Here is an 800-nt window from a genome sequence, read left to right as displayed (position 1 = left end):
CTGCCTGCGAGAACCCGCTTCGCCCCTCGGACCCCTCGTGCCTCACCCCGAGGGAGCACGTTCCACGCGATGGTGTCTGTGATGGCCGTGAAGATCCAGTTCAGCTCGCCCAGCGGCGTCCTCCTGTCGTTGAGCCGGCCGGGGATCCTAGGAGACACGTGCATTTCCGTTAGCGACGGCGGAACAGCCATGGCTGCGGACACAGCAGGGGCTCCCTGTGAGGGAGGGGAACCTGGGCGGGCATGTCGGCAGAGGCAGCCGGGCCCACCCGCAGCGTGGGTACCCCGCCCGCCGCACAGCAAGCTCGTGGCAGCCCTGCAGTCACAGAAAACCCTCCTCCTCCCACAGGGAAGTCCCAGGAAGTGGCCAGAGGCGAGAGTGTAACTGTTGATAAGGTTTCACAGACTAAGATCCTGCCCGCAGACGACCTCCAGGGTCCGTCCTAAACCCGAGGGGAAGCAAGACACGTGCATAACAGGGACGTGTCAGAAGCGGCCCGGCACCCACACGGGAGAGGGGTCACGAGGGCACAGCCACGAGGAAGTAACTGCGGCCCCAAAGCTGCTGTGGGGGATGCTGTGACGGCACGGGGTGCGCTTGCTCTCCGACCAAGGGACACGACACCGTCACGGTCACGCAGCGTGAGCAAGGACGCCATCGACAGAAGGAAAGACCTCGGTGCGACGCTCAGGCGACGCTCGTCCGTCTGCACTGCGAGCCTGGCTCAGCCTCGCCCTCCTGCCCTGGAGCCCGGAGGCCGCAGGGGGTGGGGGTGGGGGGTGACAGGAGGGGGCTCCTGA

At 66.4% G+C, this 800-nt stretch overlaps 1 protein-coding gene across 1 annotated transcript in view; it reads right to left on the bottom strand.

Moving 5' to 3' along the window:
* The window catches only part of RPTOR (regulatory associated protein of MTOR, complex 1), a 78286-nt gene that overhangs the window by 31434 nt on the left and 46052 nt on the right, over positions 1-800 (bottom strand). The window contains exon 8 of the mRNA XM_014528386.1: positions 47-147. Within this exon, the coding sequence (XP_014383872.1) occupies positions 47-147 (101 nt within the window). The remainder of the gene's footprint in view (positions 1-46; positions 148-800) is intronic.

The sequence above is a fragment of the Myotis brandtii genome, unplaced genomic scaffold (assembly GCF_000412655.1).
Source record: "Myotis brandtii unplaced genomic scaffold, ASM41265v1 scaffold632, whole genome shotgun sequence".
Classification (NCBI taxonomy): Eukaryota; Metazoa; Chordata; class Mammalia; order Chiroptera; family Vespertilionidae; genus Myotis; species Myotis brandtii.
The sequence above is the reverse complement of the archived record's forward strand: the minus strand, read 5'-3'. Positions and strand labels throughout refer to the sequence as shown.